Raw genomic sequence first — 21,066 nt, forward strand, 5'->3', positions numbered from 1 at the left:
CTGTTCTGATTTTTATAGTACTCGGCACTCTTCAAGAGGTACCTAATTGGATTTGAAACATTTTGTTATATCTTGTAGATGCAAAAGATGCTCTAAAAACACTTAGGTTGCAGAATTGTTTTCTTTGCATTGTTCCCTGTGCATTGACCATAGTGGAGTGATATCTTGATCGTATCTCATCTGTTTCCTAGCTACGGACTCTACCTGCATTTTCCCTGTAACCTTTAATTATCCTGCTGTGCAAAAATCTATCTATCTTATGTAAATATATTCAATGAGGTAGCCTCTAATGCTTCCCTGGGCACAGAGTTCCACAAATACACTACTTTCTGAGAAAAGCAGTTTCTCCTCATTTCCCTGAATCTTGAGGCCATGTCCCCTAGTTCTAGTCTCACCTACAAGTGGAAACAACCTTCCTACATCCTATCTTATCTATCCATTCAATAATGTTATATTTTTCTATAAGATCCACTCTCAATCTTCTGAATTCCACCAAGTATTGTCCCAGGCGATTCAGAATGTCTTCCTCGGCTAATCCCCTCATTTCCAAAATCATCCTGATGAATCTCATCTGTGCTGCCTCCAAAACTAGCATATCTTTCCTCAAGTAAGGAGACCAGAACAGCTTGTAGTACTCCAGGTGTGGCTTTGCCAGTGCCGGGTACAGTTGCAGTATTACCTCCCCGCTCTCACATTCAAGCTCTCTTCACAGCAGTGAAAGCCAACATTTTATTTGCCTTCATGCACAAGCACTCTCAGGTTCCTCTGCACAACAGCACACTGCAGTCTTTCACCATTTAAATGATAATCGGATCTTCTATTTTTCCTTCCAAAGTGGACGATCTCGCATTTAGCAGTATGTTCTCTGTCTGCTGGACCTTTGCCCATATTAGCGACAGTGTCTCTGATGTGATCCGTTAACAGTTTCTCTTTCCACATATGTTACTGAGTGTTCTCAGCATGTTTGGTTTCAGATTTCCAGGACCTGAAGTTTTAGTTATTTGCTTCCCCCGCCCCACCCCTTGCCATCTGTACCTGTACCTGTTACGTTTGCTCAAGGCACAACTACAACTCAGGTCTTCGTTCCCTGTAAATGTTAAATGAAAAATTTGGGGATATATCATTTAACACAGTCAGCATGAAAACCCTTAACAATCTTGTGAATAAATCAGATTTTTTGCCCCATTGTTGCTGTATATTTAACTACTCTTTTCCTGAAGAATGGAAAGCAGAATGCTAGAAGATCCAGCCAGTCAGCAGTATCTGTGGACAAAGAAAGCCATTGACCTTCAACCTGAAACATCACCTGCTTTCCCTTTCCCCTGATGTAGCTTGACTGGCTAAATTCTTCCAGTAACTGTTTTATCTGCAGTTTTATTTGTCTTCCACTTGGTATTTGAGAGTATATTCAACTTGCTGGGTCATCTTGGTTTCTCAGTTCCGTGAGTTCATCTGTGGTTAACTGATAAGAGATCTCAGTCTCTTACAATGATTACTGTAAGACTATTGAATGATAGTACAGTAAGATGGATGCTTGACTTCATAATCTAACTTGCTTCGGCTTTGCAACTTATATGTCTACCTGCACTGCACTTTCTCAGTAATGAGAACACTTTATTCTGCATTATTATTTTCTCTTAGTATTACCTCAATGCATTAATTAAATTAAATGGTCTGTATGAATGGCAGATTTTTCACTTTACCTTGGTACACGTGATAATAATAAACCAATTAAACAATTTGTAATAAATTGGTTTAAATGAAATCCTTTTTATCTGTGATAGATTTTCAGAAGTTATCTCAGATAGACAAGGAGACAAAATCACCGATGAAAAAGATCAACCCTGATGTTTGGTTCGATTGGCTTGTGAGTGGAGCTGCTTATGGAAGTCTCCTGTACCTTGTACACTGGATATTCGGGGAGGTCTCACTTGTTTCACGGTGGGCAGTAAGTGGCCACCCAGAGACCGGACCAGATCCAAATCCTTATGGGTAAGTCATGGGTTACATGGAGAGCTCAACTATGGGTCAGAATTTCCTGCAACAGTATTACCTTTTGGAAACAGGACCAATGTAAACTTGTTTTGCCTGCCTGGGATATATTCAACTTTTCTGATAGATTTGTGACCCTGACTCTGATGCATTTGAATTGTCCAAGCATTATTTGTTTTTATTTCATTTGCAGTTTGTTATTTAAATATTTTATTATGTTTGATGTCTGAAGTGTTTAGTTGTCATCCAATGTATTCAGACATTTGTTTTTATTTCCACCGTGTAATTACTGGCTCATTCATTTGCAATCCTTGTTCTTGAATGAATAAGCACTTGATATTGAACTGTGAGCTGAAATACCACTCGAGCAGCAAGCTGGAGTTGACTAATGAAGGTCCTCAGGGGTCTTTGAATATAAAAGTGCGGTGTTACTGTCAATGTTGCTCATTTAGTTCCTGATTTGACTTGTGTACATTTAAGAGGGAGAAGGAAATGGTGTTTGAGATTGTGGGCGTTAGAGGCGACTGTGCTTGAACAGGGTGGTGGTAATGGCTGTGAGAGGGGATCAAGCTACAATCAATGAGTGATGGAATTATAGAAAAGTATAGCACAGAATCAGGCCCTTCAGCCCATCTAGCCCATGCCAAAACATTTAAACTCCCATCGATATGCACTGGAACCATAGGCATCCTTACCCCTGCCATCTGTTTTATTTAACCTATTTTTCCAACTGGTCCAGATCCCTCTGCAAGCCACGATGGCATTCTTGCTGTCCATTGTACACCCCATCTTGATGTCATCTGCAAATACCTCTTCGCTCCCCCCTCGTGCAACCCCCTCACACACCCAAACCCCCTCTCACATTCCCCCTCTCTGCCACTCCCTGCATTACTCTAAATCTCATGGTCTGTAGTATAGGTCATATCTTTCTTATTACTCAGTTCAACCCATAATGCCTCACTAGACAAGTTCTCCAGACTGTCCTGACTGAGCACTTCAGTAATAATGCCAGCCCTCCTCCTCTAATTCCTCCTGCTCTGTCACATCTAGAACAACGGAACTCCAGAATTTGAGCTGCTAGTCCTGCCCCTCCTGCAACCAAGTCTCACTAGTGTCTACGATATCATAATTCCAGGTGTTGGTGGATGCCCTGAAATTATGTTCTTGCATTGATGTATATGCAACTCAGGACATCAGTCGCACAATGCTCAACCTTTTCGATTCCTGACTCCCCAACCACTCCACTATCTGCTCTGGCACTCTGGTTCCCATCCCCCTGCAATACTAATTTAAGCCACCCCATGAAGCACTCGCAAACCTCTCAGCAAGGCTATCCGTCCCCTTCCAGTTCAGGTGTAAACCGTTTCTTCTGGAAGTGAGACCAATGATCCAAAGATCTTAATACCTTCCTCCTACACCAATGTATCAATGTTACGAGCTCTTTAGTTCCATCTGCGTAGTGCCTGCATACCAGTTACTTTTATAAGCTTGCTCTAAATTTAGTGGGAGGAGCACCTCTAAATAATGACATTGGAGGCTGTGTGTTTGTCTAGTGATTGATGGAAGAACAGGCAAGGCCACATCACATTTCCAGAATAACTCTGCTTCTGAAAATGTGGAAATATTGAAACTAACATTACGAGACCTGTTTCCAAAAACTCCGTTTCTAATAATATTATGGGCTTTATTTTTAAACATGTTATATAATCATTTCACCACAAACATTTTTTTTGCTTTTTTTAAACGATCTGAATATTTTTCCCATTTGGCTGCTGATACGAGAGAAGTGGGTGTCTGAGGCAAATGTTTTTATGATTGTGTTTAGTTGACACTGTAATATGACTCTAGGTAATTTTATGGATATTTTACAAACTTTCAACAAATCATTTACAGGATCCAGTTTTAGAGCTTTGCAAGACAAAAAAAAATCCATAAGCAATGTTCTAACCTGACTGTAGCACGTATTGATTTGAGATCCAGATTTTGCTGAAAATTACTTATTCTATTTTGGAATAAGTAACTTCTTTGAGTTTTGCATATTTTCAAAGGTAATAATACCTATTAATTCCTCACTGGCCTTCAAACACATTGTGCTGTTAGACTCAGGTGATCCCTTTTCTGTTTCCTTTCTTAAATTCTTACAGATTTTGCAAGCATCTTTCTTCAATTTACTTGAATCTCTCAACCTGATCGCCAAAGAAAATTTGCTGTAGATGAATTATGAATAGGAAAAAGATAAATTATTTAGCTTTAAGATTGTCAGAACATCATTCACTGTTAATTGTACATGTTATACAATATGTGTTACCATTCAGTTACTGTGGATAAAGGGATAATTATTCACAGAAGGTGAATTGTCGTTTCGCTTTGTACATGGAGTTCTTCAGGCCCGCTTAAATATTAATAAAGGCTTGGCTGATCTGATTGTAATCTCCATTCCATATTAACTTTTTACCCCCTAATTACTAAATATCTAACTCCGTCTTAAAACTATTCAAACACTGGGCCTTTCGAGGAAGTGGGTTTCAAGGATTTGCACTCTGTTGAGAGCAAAATCTAAACCATCACTGCTTTAAATTGGTGGCCATAGTTGTCTGGATACTCTCCATGTCTAACTTGTCAAGACTCTTCAGGATTTTGTCTTTCAATCTAGTCATGTCTTGTTTTTCCAAAACTGCAGTGTTACAAGATCAGCCTGCCTATCAAGAGACAGCCTGCTCACTCTAGAAATTAATCCATTGAAACTCCCTGAAATGATTCCAACCATTATTATCCTTGAATATCCTTGTGTATTGAATATTTCAATGATATTGTAAATATATTGTCTGATTAAGTATTCTTTACATAATTCGACATAGGTTAGATGTAAAAGTACATGAATAGCATACACCATCATGTCATAAGTGTGCACCTCACCAAAGTAAAACTAAACTAGTCACGAGTTATTCCTGTCTCCGTGTTTTTCTTTCAATTAGTTTTATGTTTGAATTACGAAACATAACAGTAGTGATGAGGAAGTTTTAAACCCAAGATGACTCCCTACCTGTTGAAGTATAGGGAGATGTACATTTTTTTTTTAAAAGATGCAGTGAGACGTTTGAGTTTTTTTAAAGTTGCAGCATGTGTTCTTCGGAAGGGAAGAGATATGTCGATTTTCTTTTATATTAAAAAAAAAAGGCAGAAAATGGACAGGATCTTTGGGTTCATAAACAGTGAGTATGTGTTGATAATGTTACGAACCCGTAGGTTTTGTTTGCTGTGGACTGTCAATTTAAGGAAGTGCCTGAGTGAGGCGGGACTATGATGTCTGTCACCGGCTGACACTGTTGCTTGCAGATGTTTAAATAACCACGAGGGAGACTGGAAAAAGCCAGTAGCTTCAGCTTGTCACAGCTGGGGTCTGGAACTCTCCTATGCCCACAAGGATGGGTTGATTATCGATCCAGTGCACATCAAATGCATGGCTATCATCTTGTATAATCCACAGGAGTTGATTTTGTTTGGGATATCCTGTGGAGACCTCTTAAGTGTTAACCCTTACCTGGGTATGTGGTGTGGTAATTCACTTGAAGACGATATCCCTGTGACAAGTCACTTTCAGTGATAATTCGTCTGTGGATTTGGAATGAAGATGGATAAAATCTACGGCGGCTGTTATCTCGTTTTGCCATCATGGAACCTACGGAATTTGATATAATTGCCTTCTCTCTACTTTTACCCTGGATTACAAACATCTCTCTCCTATCATTTATTCTGTGGATGAACTGAACTTTCCCTACTTTACCATCTCAAGACTCTAAGCTTGGTTTTCCCCTCCAAGCTCAATATAGTTTGGGAGGTATTTATACACATATTTACGCATAACACTTAACTTTTGTTTATCTTGGTTTAAGTTACTATATTATAAGTGGTTACTAATAAAGATAATGGTTTTAACATCAAAACTAGACTCCATGTGTAGTCTATTGCTGCTGGTTCATTTCTAAAACGTTATAGTTCGTAACAATAATCATAAATTTAAAAAAGTAGAAATGGCTGCCTATTATCGGAAGGTTAGATGCGTTCAATTGCTCAAAAGATAATTGGATATTTTATACGGAGTGTATTCAGTAGTATTTTAAAGCAAATGGAATAGCCTTTGAGAAATGATTGCCCGTTTTGCTGAGTGCATTGGGTGGAAAGGATTACAGATTGCTCAGACATTTGACTGCTCTGACCAAACGAGCCACAATGAGCTTTGCTGATATTATGAAAGTAATGCAGGAACATTTAGAAGCAAAACCATTGTTGATTGCGGAATGCTTTTGATTTCATAAGTAGTATCAACAGGAAGGGGAGTCCATTTCAGCTTCAGTTGCTGAATTGAAGAGATTATACGAGCATTGTCAGTTCAATGATAGGCTTAGTGATGCATTGAGGGATGGTTTGTGAGATGTTGGAGTACTTGAATGGGAGAGACTTTACCCTCATTACTAATCATCAGCCACTAGCGTCCATTTTCAATCCACAGAAGGGTGTTCCACAAACATCAGCAGAGATGGGGTCTGTTTCTTAAAGGACACAATTTCAAGATCGAATTGAAGAGAATATCTAATTATGGAAATGCTGACTGATTGTTCCCGTTTTCTCTTGGAAAAGGAAATACTTGAAAAATTTACAAAATTGCAGTATTCTCCCTAATGCAAATCGAAAGTTCCGTTACGGCAGAGATGATCTAAAGAGAAACATATTGTCTCAGGTCTACATGGCTGCACAAAATGGCTGGAATATGCAGCAGAAATTCTCATTTCCCCTTTTTTTTAAAATCAGCTCCGGGGTGAACTTGCCCTTGATGGAGGTTGCCTTATTGGGGATTGACAGTTGTTATTCCATCAAAGATGAGATTGTTTTCAAGCACAAGTCTCACCTACCAAGCAGAGTCACCTCCCTGATCAGAAAAGATGTTATCTCAGAAGAGTAAGAAATCCTCCACAGCGAATTAAAATCTTTAGTCCTGAATGGGACAATTTAAAATTAACTATGCTGTGGATGTCTATACAGTAGTTGTTTTATATAACATATAGCAGATACTTGAGATGCATTCTATAGTCACCTGGAGTTTATAGCTCAGCAAGGAGGAGTATTGTCTACAGGTGTCCTCTGCTTTACGAATGTTCGCTTTACTCCACTTCACTTTTACAAAAGACCTACATTAGTAACCTGTTTTTGCATTACAAAGAGGATTTTTGCTTTTACAAAAATTTTTCCCATATTAATGGTTCTTCGCTTTACGCCATTTCAGCTTAAGAAAAGTTTCATAGAATGCTCTACCTTTGTAAAGGTGGGTGGGGGGGAGACCACCTGCACTTAATATTTCCATAATATTTGAGTATTGTTGTAAATATATTGTTTGGTTAAGCATTCTTTGTGTACATAATTCATTATGGATTATGTGTAAAAGTACATAAATGGCATATGTCATCGTGCCACCATGTCTTTAAGTCCACCCCTCACTAAAATAAACAAAACTAGAGATGAGTTACTCCTGGCTCTGTGTTTATCTTTCAATTAGTTTTATGTTTTGAAGTTACAAAACAAAGGAGACCAATACTGTACACCATACTCCAGATGTGATTGAACTTATGTCCTAAATTATTGAGGCATAACCTCCACATTTTTCTATTCACTTCTCCCAGGAATAAATGACGATTGCTAGCTTTCCTCAGTACTTGTTGTACTTGACTGCTAGTCTTTCGGGAATTGTGTATTCTGTACACAGAATTTGTTAATAAATGTACTTTGAAACTTTGGATATAAAGACCCCTCTGTGCCACATATCTTCAATCTTGCATCTACATGCTTTGTTTTTGCTTGGCATAATGAACAATATCACATTTTCCCACATTATATTCCAATGCCAGGTCTTTGTTACTTATCCATATCCTTTCTGTAACCTCCTGTGTTGTCCTCACATTTACTTTGTGACCTATATTTGTGTTGCCGTCTAACCTCCCCCACATTCAGATTCACATGTTTCAATGCACAGTTGCAGCAAATAGTGATGAGCTGACTAGCATGGAGGATGTCTCTGCCAGCCAGAGGTGACTGGATTTCAGAAAACCGTTCCAGTATTACAATTTCAGGTTAGCCTACTTGATTCGTGTGCGTGTGTTTTGTAAGGAGTGAACAAAAAAAGGAAAGCTGGAGCAATAGTTGCTAAGGTGGGCTGACAGTATATGTGATGTAAATATTTCTGGCCTTGTCAAAGAGATACAAGTGCTAATGAACTTAATGTCTTGTGAGATTCTTCCTGCATTGCTCTCAAGTACAAGATAAATCAGTGTGGGAATCAGCCCTTCTTCATTTATGTCCTAGGTGGTTCCCCTTGGTCAGTTTCCCAACCTTTTTTAGCCCAACACCCTCTAGATCACTTTCATACTTGCCAATGCTCTCCTGAAGCACCTTCATACTTGCCTATGCCCCACAGGCAGAGTATATTTTCTGGTGCTCTCTTTATGTAAGAGCATGTCTACCATATGCTAACATTACTGCTATAAAATTTTAATTGTCTTTAAACTTAGCTTACATGGTACCTGTGCACTGTACAGCAGCTTCGATATCAAAGTAATCCTTGATGGTTTTTAGTAAGCATTAAATTATCTGGTTCAAGTTGTGACAGCAAAAGCCTTAAGTCCCCATATGTAACAATGTCCAAGCAGTTTCTATTTCTTGTGAGTATGTGGTTTACTGCACTGAAGCCCCTCTCAACAAGGTAGGAGGATGGAAACGCAATGAAGAACAACTTGGCTTCTCTCCAAAGACCAGGAAACGTCATTTGACGGTGTAGCCACATACCAATAAAGCCAACATTTTTGAAAAGCACTTTTGCCTCTTTATCTTTCTGAATTTTGATAATTTCTTCTTGCAAGCTCTCTTCCTGTTCTTCCATCTTGCAAAGAATGGGTTAATTACCCAATCTGGAATTTCCTTTAATCAATTCTGAAAATCCTCCTTTTGTGACCGCAGGCGTAGCAGTACTCTTGCAAATCACTGTCTGTGAAAGAAAATGCCATACTTTCCATGCAGGGAAACTGAGAACATTCTTCTCCCAATGTTTTGCTTATATATTTCCAATTTTTCAATAAAAGTGGATACTTCATTTTTTGCCTGGATTAAACTGAAAAAATCTCAACTTTTAGTTTCATATTTAAATATTCATTTTGTCATACAGATTGGCTAGGTATGCCACGTAGTTCAATCTTGTTTCTGAAACTCTTGTCGACTTGAGCAAAAATTCAATCACAGTGTCAAAAAGATCAAAGAAATGTTTTAAGCAGCAGCCTTTTGACAGCCAACACAGTTCAGTGTGAAGAAGCAAGCATTCAAACTCTTCATTGTTATCTTGGCATAACTGGAGAGAGAGCAGATATGACAAGAGTCAGGCTTGAAGAGAGTTGCTGGCTGAGGTTTTTTGGCTGCAAGATGTTGAGGATGAATTAAATAATGGATTGCAAATATACTTGGAATTTCTTTTTTCACAAATGCCACTAAACCAGCATGGTAACTTATCATATATGGTACTCCATAAGTTACACAAGAAATCATGTTCCTAATCGGAATACCTTTATCCTCAATATACGTTTTGTGTTTGTCTAAGACTGGTTCTCCATTGATATTTGTTTCTAACTTTTTACAAAAGAGAATTTCATAAACTTTTCCATTTTTGAAAAACCATACATATGCCATTAGCAATGCCTTGTTGTCTTGCACAGTTCACTCATCCAGTTGTATTCCAAATTCTGCTTTTTTGTAGCTCTGAGTATCAACTATGCACAATGTCATCACTCATTTTGTCATTATGACAAGCTACAGGTCTGACTCAGAGGGATTAATTTTACAATACTGGAATCCATTTTGAGAACAGTGGTGAGCACTTCCGATACAGCACGCATTATTAATCTTTCATGAGACTTTCTGTGCCATTAGTCAAGGGGAAGTGTTGAGCACCCTGGCTGTTAATTTATGCATCGCCAATAACGTCTGTTTGGTAAGGTTGGATACGATTGCCGAGTTTCAGGCACGCTGTAATGACGAGTGCTCACTGCCTGCAGAGCTATTGTTCTTCCTGAGTTCCACTGCCTCACTCTCTTTTGGAAGTGCCTGTTCTCCAACTATTGGTCAGATCTTGTGCCTCAAGTTAGGGTGCTGCTTACTGACTCTCCCCCAAGAATGTTGAACACCTCCCTGATGAATTCTATTTTGCCTAACACCCCCTTAGGATATGTAACCACACCTGCTGGGAATCACTACTCAACGGTCACCCTCAGCCTCCACCTCCAGAGAATCTCTGAGTCTTTTTTAAGTGAAAAAAAATTGCATCTCAATCATTGTTTCAGAAATCCATATTTAAAAAGGTGGGTTGTCATCAATAGAATACAAAATGCTTGAATTGAACAACAAGTCAGTTGAGAGAGAACTGGAGAAGTGAAGGTGGAAAAAGCATCTTGATGCAAAGAGAACAGAAAGAATGTCTGTGAACGAGTGCAGGCTAAATTTGTCAAAATTACATTGAGTTTCCAATAAAAAGCAATTGGGTATGAAAGGACAAAACAAACAAAATTGAAAATGAGTACAGTGACACTCTGGATGCAAAAACCAGGGTTGTTACTTGAAATTGTTAATTTAGATATTAAGGCCTGGGGGCTGCAACCTGTCTCCATTCATTCTGCAAGCATGACTCTGAACTTCCAGACACCTGTTCCTCTCCCTCTCTCCGCCTCTCCACTTTCTATCTTGTCTTGCCTTTTCTTTTGCAGCTCACATTTTTGCCTTTTATCTCATTCCGTCTCTTCTTCTCATCCTTCATTATCTACTTCATTCTTCTATACCGATCCCCAGTTACTGCAGAAATTCAAAATGTTACTGGGGTGGGGGGAAGGGGCTGAGAGTTTTGAAGTTTATTTAACTTGCATTTACGACAGATACAGGGTATTTTTAAAATGTTTTCTAAAATAAGCTTCCTTTGTCTTTCAGGGGTGTGATTTTGGTTGCCCTGGCTTTTGGTGTGATGTTAACATTTTGGGCCTCTGTTGACACCATTGCCTTTTGGCTAACAGGTATGAGATTTATAGTGTTTGAATGTACTTTGTATTTGTGGAGAAACATTTTTCACTGTAGGTGCATGCTAATCTGTGGACCTATGATACCTAAACTAAGCTGATGCTGTATTCCTGTTGTCAAATCATTACGGGTCAGCTGGCATTTTGGCCATGTGGCTTTTATAGCTATTCCAGTTCTGTTCCCGTGTGCTACTTGCAAATAAATAGCAGATATCATAAGCTGCTAATAATACAGCCATGGATGGCAGAATTTCAGATGGTGATGGAAGGACATACAGGAGCAAGATATACTAGTTAGTTGAGTGATGTCGCAGCAACAACCTTGCAGCCAACATCAGCAAGATGAAAGAGCTGATTGTAGACATCAGGGAGGGTAAGATGAGGGAACACAAGCCAATCCTCATTGAGGGATCAGAAGTGGAGAGTGAGCAGTTTCAAGTTCCTGGGTCTCACTGTCTCTGAGGACATAACCTGGACACAACATATTGACGCAGATATAAAGGCAAGACTGACTATATTTCATTGGTAGTTTGAGGAGGTTTGATTTGTCAACTAAAGCACTCAGACTTTAATAAATGTGCTGTGGAGAGCATTCTGACTGGCTGCATCACTGTCTGGTATGGGGGGGGGGGAGGTGGAGGGCTGCTACTGCACAGATCAAAATAATTTGCAGAAACTTTTAAAATTAGTCAGCTCTATCATGGGTACCAGCCTCTGCAGCATCCAAGACATCTTCACAGTATAGTGCCTTAAGAAGGCGACGTCCATCGCTAAGGATCCCCACCACCGAGGAACATGCCCTCTTCACACTGTTACTGTCAAGAAGGAAGTACAGAAGCCTGAAGGCACACACTCAGTGATTCAGGTACAGCTTCTCCCCTTCTGACACCCGATTCTGAAATGGATATTGAACACTACCTCGCTATTTATTGTTTGTTATTTTGCACTACTTATTTTAACTTAACTATTCAATAGACAACGAGTGAGAAGAATGTCTCATACAAGCCCAAGATAAGTACTGAAGTACAGTAGTTTTTCAATGTGCCAAAAGGAGAATCCAACAAGTCTCTAACATGGGTGTGGTAATGTCAATGCTGTTTAGGTCAGCTTAACTTCAAAGCATCCACCTCCTCCTACGTTAATTTAGTGAATGTCTACAGGATGTCAATAGATACTTTTTGGGGAAAGGCCAATATTTTAATTGCCTTCCCAATGGAAGTCAACAAGCGTATATCTAAATAGGGTATGGGAAAGTTTTAAGTATTGGGCAATCTCAAAAAAAGCAAATTATGTATTTTTAAATATCTCTTGATAGTAGATAGTTAAAGCGTGGAATTTACCGCAGGCCGTTGTTGAAGCAGAGTCGGTGAATTCTTTTCAAAGGAAAGTACTTTAAAATGAAGAGAGTGGAATCAATTACATGCTCAATTGGAGGGGAGAAAATGATGCAGAATAACTATATATTTCACTAAAAATATTTAAATTTTTTTTTGCATAGTTCCATTCAGAATTGTGCAGCAAGATTTGGCCTTTACCAGAATTATAATCCTTGGTTTCAGCAATTTTTATAGACAGGCTTGGTTTATTGAATGAAGTTCTAACTTGCACTAATTCTATAGTGTCTGTTGCATGGAGATTGCTATTACAGTAGTAATTTTTTATTATTGCCATTACAGGAGTCACATCAGCAATTTGTCTCATTTACCTTCGGAGGGAAGGAGCATTTGCTGCTGGAACTGTGTTAGCTGTTTACGCTATGTCACTCTGGCCGCACATAATTGAACATCTCATCAGCTCAGGAGGTCCCGGAAAAGCCTTAGGCACGGCAATGTTGGTGTATTTGCTGGAGATTCTTGGTACAGTGTGGTGTACAGCTTACAACTTTGTGCCTGGAGGTGCCATCACAAGAGAAAAATCTATGGTGGTTTTGGGTATGTGATTTAAACTAAAATATAGATTAAACTAATTAGGAAGGGTGAAGCACGTTTTTGCCAGTGAGCAAACAAATGAACAGCTTGAAAGCTTTCCTTGTTTCAATGTCTTTTGAAAATAAAAGTAACAGTCTCTAGAGTTTATAAGCTGACAGGAAGGCAACAGTAACTCACAACAGCAATGTGCAGAAGAGCATTTTTCTGAATGCACAGCATGCCAAAATTTAAAATGGATGGACTACTGCAGAAGAAGAGCATGTGTATTCAGTGTAATTTTAGTGAATTCTAATGAATTATTAAAAAATACAGTTTGAGATAAACTAGCTTATAGTCAGTAGTTTAAGACAAACAGACCAATTGACTGAGGTAATCTGGACTTGGTGGAACGGGCAGATAAGGAAGTCAGTCCTTTGTGTTCAACCTTACCATGATCTGAGCAAGTTTTGCAACCATTTACTTGAAGTAGGATAATGCTGCTGAGGAGTGCCCTCGGGCAGTGTGGCGAGATTCCATGAATCATTTGCACCAAGGTAACTAACCATGTAAGGAAGGATGTTTCATGTTTTTGCTAACAAGAGTAATCATTTAATCCTTTGAGCTAGCTCTGCTGTTCCAAATGGTTGCTCTGTACCTCAAATCCAATTAATAGTATTTGTTTCATATTTCTCATGATCCCCTATCCTAAGTCTTTTGATCACAGTCATCGAATTTTTGCTTGATTGAGTCTCCACAAACTTTAAAGATAATGAATGCTTGATTTCCTGTATTCTTAACTTGCAAGTGCTTGATCTTAATTCTGGTGTTAAGACTGGAGAAATAACTTCTCAAATGTGATGCTTAAGAGGGGGATTTTTAATTTGGGTATTTGTATGCAGTCAAGAGGGAGAAATATTTTCGTCTATACTTCCTCCTGAAACATTTTGTAGCAATTCATTTTACCATTAGATTTCCAATATGGTTTCATGGCTACTCAAAATACACCACTAAGTCTACAGAAGAATCTCGTGCATATGCATATTGGAAGGAATTTAATAAAGTTACATGGTTACATAATGAAAATGATAGGCTATAAAGATTTTAGTTTCACACTAAAGGGGAAATATCATCTTGAGATTCTTTATAAACTCCTGTTTGTTCTCACACTTTATGACATAAAACGAAGTTGTAATGTTGAAACTTTATAAAGCACTGGTGAGGCCTCACTCGGAGTATTGTGAGCAGTTTTGGACTCCTTATATAGGAAAGGATGTACTGATGTTGGGAAAGGTTCAAAGGAGGTTCACAAAAAATTATTCCAGAATTGAAAGGTTTATCATTTGTGGAGTGTTTAATGGCTCTGGGCTTGTACTCATTGGAATTCAAAAGAATGTCTCATTGAAACCTGTCGAATGTTGAAAGGCCTCAATAGAGTGGATGTGGAGAGGATTTTCCCTATGATGGGGGAGTCTTAGGCCAGAGGACACTCTCAGAATAGAAGGATGTCCATTTAGAATGGAGATGCAGAGGAATTTCTCTAGCCAGAGAGTGGAGATTCTTCGGAATTCATTGCCACAGGTTGCTGTGGAGGCCAGGTCATTGGGTATATTTAAGGCAGAGGTTAGGTTAATAGTCAGGGCATGAAGGGATATGGGGAGAAAGCAGGAGATTGAGTGCCAAAGGAAAATGGCAACCATGATGAGATGGCTGAACAGAATCGATTTCCTAATTCTACTCCTATATCTTATGAGAAGACAAAGACATCAGTATTGTAAAGGAGAATATTCATTCTCCTCTTAATGATTTTTGGCAAAGCTTTATTTGCAGCAAATACTTTATTGATGAAGACAGCAGTGGTGGAAGTGCAGTTGAAATTCTAAAGCCAGACATCTCTCTGAAACATTGACTATCCCTTTTTCTAAAATGGAAGACATACTTCCTTAGCCAGTTATTTTTCTATTGACTAGGCATCCTTAACTGTTCAAGGTATTTATCCATAAAAATTTTCATCTGTGCTCTATATGCAAACTACTGAACATTCAGCATTTCTCTACGTCATCTGCAAAAATGTGAAACATACTCTGAGTTGGACTTTGGGTCACTGTCAGCTTTTTCATGCTATTTGTGCAGATGTCATTCTTTAAATCTACTGGTTATTTCAGTTTCTTTATCCTTGTGTGCAAAGTAGTCTGCAGTGCAGAGTTAGCAGGTCAAGAGGGCTGCCTCCTGTTATAATTTAGTTCTGCTGTGGCTACAGGGACATGGTCAATTGAACTATTGAGCATAAGGAACTGGATAGATTTTGTAAAACTAGAGTGTGGCATTTTCATTTAACACTATTTTACCCTTGATGGGTTTGAGTTTTCCAGTGCCGTCGTTGAACACTGTTGTGGCATCATTCAGTATCTTCCTTAATTCGCTTTCAGTTGACTTTATTACAGGGGATGTGCTATGCAAATGGTAGATAGATCTCAAATCAAGTAGTAGTTTTCTCAGCTTCAAACATCCCCATTGCTGGTACTCTTGCTTTTACCACCTACAACCCAATGTAGCTTGTTGGTTGTTGTATTTCACTATTACAAATGTCATCCCCACACGAGGTACCTTTTTTCAGAGTAAGTTCTTAGTTGAATATCTGCAGTCTTCAGTTTAGTATCTTTGAAATGCTGTTCAAACACATTTTGTGAAAAGAATAAAACGGCTGAGCCAGTGACCAATTCCATTTTAGTTAGATGCCATTCATTTCTGGTGTAAGTCATATTGCTTGTCTCTTGTTAGTTTTCACATTGTACTGAGTCCTGTATTGCTGTCATCATTATCAGATTTTTCATGAATAACATACAGATTAGTGCTCTTTTTGAAACTGCAATTTGACATTTTATCATTTACTCTGCCCTGTGCAGTTCATTTAATTTTTTCTGCCCAACATGCTTTTTATACGCATCCTACTTTGTTGCATTTTCTGGAAGTTTCACCTTTAAACCATCATTGTTCTGGTGATTTGAGCTTCTGCCACAACAGTCACACAATTTGTTCACACACACTCACAGCTACCTGGACTATTCCTCTTCCCACCCTGTTTCTTGCAAAAATGTTATCCCCTTCTCACAATTCCTCCATCTCCGCTGCACCTGCTCTCAGGATGAGGCTTTTCATTCCAGGACGAAGGAGATGTCTTCCTTTTTTAAACAAAGGGGCTTCTCTTCCACCATCAACTCTGCTCTCAAACGTATCTCTCCCATTTCCTGCACATCTGCCCTCACCCCATCCGTCTGCCACCCCACTCAGGATAGGGTTCCCCTTGTCCTCACCTACCACCCCACCAGCTTCCAGGTCCAACGTATAATTCTCAGTAACTTCCACCACCTCCAACGGGATCCCACTACTAAGCACATCTTTCCCTCCCCCCCGCTTCCTGCTTTCTGCAGAGATCGCTCCCTACGTGACTCCCTTGTCCACTGGTCCCCTCCATCCCTTCCCACTGATCTCCCTCTTGGCACTTATCCTTGTAAGCGGAACAAGTGCTACACCTGCCCTTACACTTCCTTCCTCACCACCATTTAGGGCTCCAGACAGTCCTTCCAGGTGAGGCGACACTTCACCTGTGAGTCGGCTGGTGTGGTATACTGCGTCCAGTGCTCCCGGTGTGGCCTTCTATATATTGGTGAGACCCGATGCAGACTGGGAGACCGTTTTGCTGAACACCTATGCTCGGTCCGCCAGAAAAAGCAGGATCTCCCAGTGGCCACACATTTTAATTCCACGTCCCATTCCCATTCTGATATGTCTATCCATGGCCTCCTCTATTGTCAAAATGAATCCAAACTCAGGTTGGAGGAACAACACCTTATATACTGGCTGGGTAGCCTCCAACCAGATGGCATGAACATTGACTTCTCTAACTTCCGTTAATGCCCCTCCTCCCCTTCTTACCCCATCCCTGACATATTTAGTTGTTTGTTTTTTTCTCTCTCTCTGCCCATCACTCTGCCTGTTCTCCATCTCCCTCTGGTGCTCCCCCTTCCCCCTTTCTTTCTCCCAAGGCCTCCCGTCCCATGATCCTTTCCCTTCTCCAGCTCTGTATCCCTTTTGCCAATCACCTTTCCAGCTCTTAGCTTCACCCCACTCCCTCTGGTCTTCTCCTATCATTTCACATTTCCCTCTCCCCCCACTACTTTCAAATCTCTTACTATCTTTCCTCTCAGTTAGTCCTGACGAAGGGTCTTGGCCCGAACCATCGACAGTGCTTCTCCTTATAGATGCTGCCTGGCCTGCTGTGTTCCACCAGGATTTTGTGTGTGTTGGTTGACACAATTTGTTCAGTCCGGTGGGTTTCTTTTTAGATGTTTCACTTTTGTTTGTTTTGATTTCCATTCCTGACTGCAACCCAGTTGCATCTCTGATTGCAGATTCCATTTCAACTGCTCTTTTAAATGACAGTTGTGCTTCAGTAGGAGCTATTTTTAATGCTTTCTCGTATGATTCCACAAACTATATGATTTCTCAATACATCATTAAGTCCATCATTGCAAAGACAATGCTCAGACCAGTTCTGCAATTCAGCTACGTACACTGAAATGTCCTTTAGTACCCTCCCTGTTGATTCCACTTGTGATATCTAAAGTGTTCCACAATCAATAACTGTTTTTGTTCTAAATGTTCCCACATTACTTTCACAATATCAGCAAATTCATTTTGGCTTTTCTACTTACTACATTCAGCAACACCAGCTGAATTTTTCATTGGATATTTCATGGAAAGGAAAGGTTTGGAGAGATATGTGCTCAGCATGGCATCTTGGCTGGCATGGATGAGCGGGGACAAAGGTCTTTTTCCATACGATTATTTATGGCTCTTTTGACTCTATGACACAGAGTTAGAGGGCTATGGTCAGACATTTAAGGCGAGGTGAGTGTCACAAGCTTAGAATATGGAATCATGGGTAGAGTAGGTTGCTGGAAAGAGAGCTAGTGATTAGGTAAGCTAAATTTGGGTAAACCCTCATATGGCATTTTTACAAAGGGATGCTTAAGTAAAACTGTGCAAGAGCAAATTACAGAGATGCTTTGGAAGATGCAAGTGGTTGTGGTACTTATAAAAATCTAGAAAGTGGTATAAATGACAAAGTCAAAGACGGGTTGTTTTTCTTATCACACACATACATGTATGTATGCACAGATGCAATGAAAAACTTACTTGCAGCAGCATCACAAGCACATACAGTAGCAACCTACACCTGACATACACACACAAGAAAGAACACAATTAGAACAAAAAAATAAACAAAGTACATTTTAGTGCACATGTATGCAGTAGTTTGTTGGATGCCATTATACAAAGGAGGAGATGAATTTCTGAAGCATGTTCAGGGAATTTTTCTTTAAAAAAGAGATGAATGGCAGGTCAATGTAAGTGGGTTGATGGTCAGTGTGGACTCAAAGCACCCAATGGCAGGCTTCTGAGTTTAATCTTTCTATGGCTCTTAACATCTTTAATCAGTATGTTTTCAACCCAGTGCAGAATTGTTGGATATGTTCCTGGTAGACTGATTGGATTAAAGGTCTGTGGAAGAACGTTAAGAACAGTAATCAATGAAAGATTGGAGAACAGCAGGAGGGGTAAACACACACTGCTTCAAATCTGTACTGCCCTTGTAGACAATATTGATTGATCTGCTATCCCAAACCATGTTTCTGATCTCTTCCTGTTCCCTGTGATGCATTTTTGTTTCTAGAAATCAATATATCTTTTTAAACATTTTCAGCCATTTGTCCCCCCACAAACCTTTCGAGTGAAAAAAAATTCTCTTTGGCTCTGCTCAGAATGTCTTTCTTCTTCTCCTGTGACTGTCAGCCCTGGTTTTAGATCTTTCAGCTAGAGGAAGCCTCCTTTATCCCTGTGGCATTGGAGAAAGGCAGTGAACAAGCTAAATAGAATTTCTTAATTGGAGGCAAGAACAACTTCTTTTGGGACATCAAGGCACTTGGCCAGGCGGTGAAGCCAAATGTTGGAAGGTAAAAAGTGGAAAAGCTGAGTCATCCTTGAAGTAGTATGATTAGATAATTAGGATAATTAACATGAATTTTGGCAAAAGTATAAGTTTTTACAAATGGTTAAAGCAAGAGAGGAGCTGTTCCCATTTGCAAATGGTTTCCATGGATTTAGAGTGATGGGTAAAAAAATTGCAGGAAGCAGGAAGGAAATAATTTCTTTTAAATGTGCATTGTTATTGGTTTAGAACTAAAGTGCTGGAAGCAGCATTCAGAAGGGTTTTGGATAGGCATTGGCAGGGGTTAATTAATAGACTTTCAGGAAAAAGTAGTGACAGAATTGGATTGGTCTAGAAGTTGGATTGGACTTATTAGGTTGAATAATGTGTTGTGTTAATTCTGTTCCATCCACTACATGGCACACGTACTGAAGAACCTGAAACAAAAATTGTGGACTTAAATCCATGTGAAGTCCTCAGTTTTTCCAAACATTGATTTTTCACATAGATTGGATCCTGTGATGCACAAAAACTAATTAATTTGTTGGCAAGTGAGTAAGGTATTGTTCTTGCTACCAGGTCCTGATAGTCTAGTGACACATTGTGGGAGAGCACTGAGCAAGATATTGGAGTGATGACAGCACCTTAGACTCTAAATTCTAGTGTGATATTGTATTCAGAAAAATGTGAAACTACAGGAGGAAAACTTGCTCGCGTTGAAATGAATGTGAGTTGCTGATGCTAGCAATTGAGTGAATTGAGTTATAATCTAAATACAAGCAAGCTGCTGAATATCCACCTTTTTCCACCTCCTGTGTGTTGTATAGAAATGTATTATGTTTTAAACTGTTGGATGATCTGCACTGATGGTTAATGAAAGCCGAAACACACCCTGTTTTAGTGGCACCAATCCCTCTGAGAAATGCTTTCTGGGTTGTGGTTATTGTTTCACTAATTCAGAATAGTACACTTGTTCCCAAGCCACCAAGAGAATTAATGATCCCTGTGAATCAATCAATTGTACTTTCATTTTTAATATTCATATTGATGTTGTACACTGTTATTTCAAGTTGAGTTTTATTCTGATGCAGACAAATATTTTAAACTTATTTCAGTATTATTTCCTGTCAGTTGTTGGTTGATATCTTTAACACAGTTGTGAATCTAATTTACTAAGCAACCAAATTGTATGAAGCAGCAAATCTTATGGGAACAAAGAACTGCAAGTACTGTGGATTGATCATAGGGATCCTGATCTATTCCATGTATGATTGAGATAATTTTCATTTCTAAAATGTGTGTTTTGACTATTACGTTCTGTCTATCATTGAAAAGAGGTGTTGCCTGGTATTTGAAAATCAAGTGGGCCAAGTTGTCTGAGTGTTGGGGGAGAAACATTTCAGGGAAACATGATTATATTAAAAGAGAACTAGATAACTAATTAAAAATGTGTGGGGCTGTGAGGAAAGAGCAGGACATGGGGGCTGACTTGATTACTCTACAAAAAGTCAGTTGGCTTAATACTTGTACTGTGGCGACTTCAAAACTTAAATTGTTCTCCCTTTCACAGGAACGCTGATGCATTTGATTGGATTGGGATTATTCTTTGGTAAACGGCCTAAATTATTCCCAATGCTAAACAGAAATGCGGCTCCGCTCTTGATGAAGTATGTCAAACGATGTAAGTGCCATTACTTTAGACAGTGGGGAAAATACACTTTAACTGGCTGGTTTTAATATGTGTATAAAGTGTTAATATTTTTATATTTATTAACACATTTTAAATTTGGTTTATCGCTTTGATAAGATCCAAACTGTAAAAGATACTGGCTGAGGAAAGATTAATAGATCATAAAATTGCCCCACATTGTGCCCAGCCTATTATGACTGAACACAACCTGTTTACAGTCTTCCTTCGCCTCACTCTTTTGCTTTGTAATCACAGAAAAACAAAACTTGGTCCACTAAAGAGAAATAACTACCTGGTAGTTTCATGGGTACAGTACAACGGGAATTGAGTATACGTTACTTTTACCCCAGAGGCCCGGTTTAATGACCCAGAAATCAGGAGTTCAAATTC

General features: G+C 39.2%; 2 protein-coding genes across 8 annotated transcripts in view; one reads left to right on the forward strand and one right to left on the reverse strand.

The window, feature by feature from the left end:
• The window catches only part of ociad2 (OCIA domain containing 2), a 160,743-nt gene that overhangs the window by 93,673 nt on the left and 46,004 nt on the right, over positions 1-21,066 (reverse strand). The window lies entirely within an intron of this gene.
• LOC132404740 (PGAP2-interacting protein-like) overlaps positions 1-21,066 on the forward strand; it is a 79,690-nt gene that overhangs the window by 16,005 nt on the left and 42,619 nt on the right. For both annotated transcript variants that reach the window (XR_009515657.1, XM_059989167.1), the window contains exons 5-8: positions 1,785-1,992; positions 11,005-11,087; positions 12,767-13,021; positions 20,557-20,667. Coding sequence is in view for 1 of the 2 variants with exons in the window: in XM_059989167.1 (XP_059845150.1) it covers positions 1,785-1,992; positions 11,005-11,087; positions 12,767-13,021; positions 20,557-20,667 (657 nt within the window). In the remaining variant the exon portion in view is untranslated. The remainder of the gene's footprint in view (positions 1-1,784; positions 1,993-11,004; positions 11,088-12,766; positions 13,022-20,556; positions 20,668-21,066) is intronic.

Source organism: Hypanus sabinus, chromosome 14 (genome assembly GCF_030144855.1).
Source record: "Hypanus sabinus isolate sHypSab1 chromosome 14, sHypSab1.hap1, whole genome shotgun sequence".
Lineage (NCBI taxonomy): Eukaryota > Metazoa > Chordata > Chondrichthyes > Myliobatiformes > Dasyatidae > Hypanus > Hypanus sabinus.